Source organism: Condylura cristata, unplaced genomic scaffold (assembly GCF_000260355.1).
Source record: "Condylura cristata isolate star-nosed mole 26May11 unplaced genomic scaffold, ConCri1.0 scaffold00009, whole genome shotgun sequence".
Classification (NCBI taxonomy): Eukaryota; Metazoa; Chordata; class Mammalia; order Eulipotyphla; family Talpidae; genus Condylura; species Condylura cristata.
Genome location: NW_004567110.1, coordinates 1,468,013 through 1,468,504, shown reverse-complemented (window position 1 = coordinate 1,468,504; position 492 = coordinate 1,468,013). Strand labels below are relative to the sequence as shown.

The window sequence follows — 492 nt, the reverse complement described above, 5'->3', positions numbered from 1 at the left end:
GGGTAGCCGTAGCGGGGCGGCCTCGCTCACCCCCGCGGGGATGTGGTAGTCCTGCAGCACCAAGTCAGAGGTCACTTCGCGCTCCAGAAAGACGCCCACGGGGTACAGTCTGTGGACAGGGCGGCCAGGGCTGCTGGTGGCGACAGGCCCCGGAGAGCCCAGGACCGCGCAGCCCACAGGCTGCTGGGCACCGGGGGGGCTGAATCCGCCCCTGCCTGAGCCCGGAGGGCGCGTCTGAGGCAAGGGGACGGCGAGGGGAGTGCGACCTTGGGGGACAGCGCCCGCAGCGCCAGCGGGCACCAGCCGGCCCTCACCTCAAGGTCTCTTTGAGGGCGGCCCGCAGCAGCGGCAGCTCGGCCATGGCCCTCTGGGGCTGCTCCGCCACCCGGTCCTGCGCCCCCAGGCTCTCCTCCCTCAGGGCCTGCTGCACTTGGGGGTTCCTAGCCAGCTCGAAGAGCGTCATCAGCAAGGGGTACACGGTCTGCGGGGGTG

General features: G+C 72.0%; 1 protein-coding gene across 1 annotated transcript in view; it reads right to left on the bottom strand.

Moving 5' to 3' along the window:
• Window positions 1-492, bottom strand: part of LOC101622172 (cytochrome P450 11B1, mitochondrial) — a 6,423-nt gene that overhangs the window by 922 nt on the left and 5,009 nt on the right. Inside the window, exons 5-6 of the mRNA XM_012722881.1 lie at window positions 315-481; window positions 8-109 (exon numbers count right to left, since the gene is read on the bottom strand). Coding sequence (XP_012578335.1) covers window positions 8-109; window positions 315-481 — 269 coding nt within the window. The remainder of the gene's footprint in view (window positions 1-7; window positions 110-314; window positions 482-492) is intronic.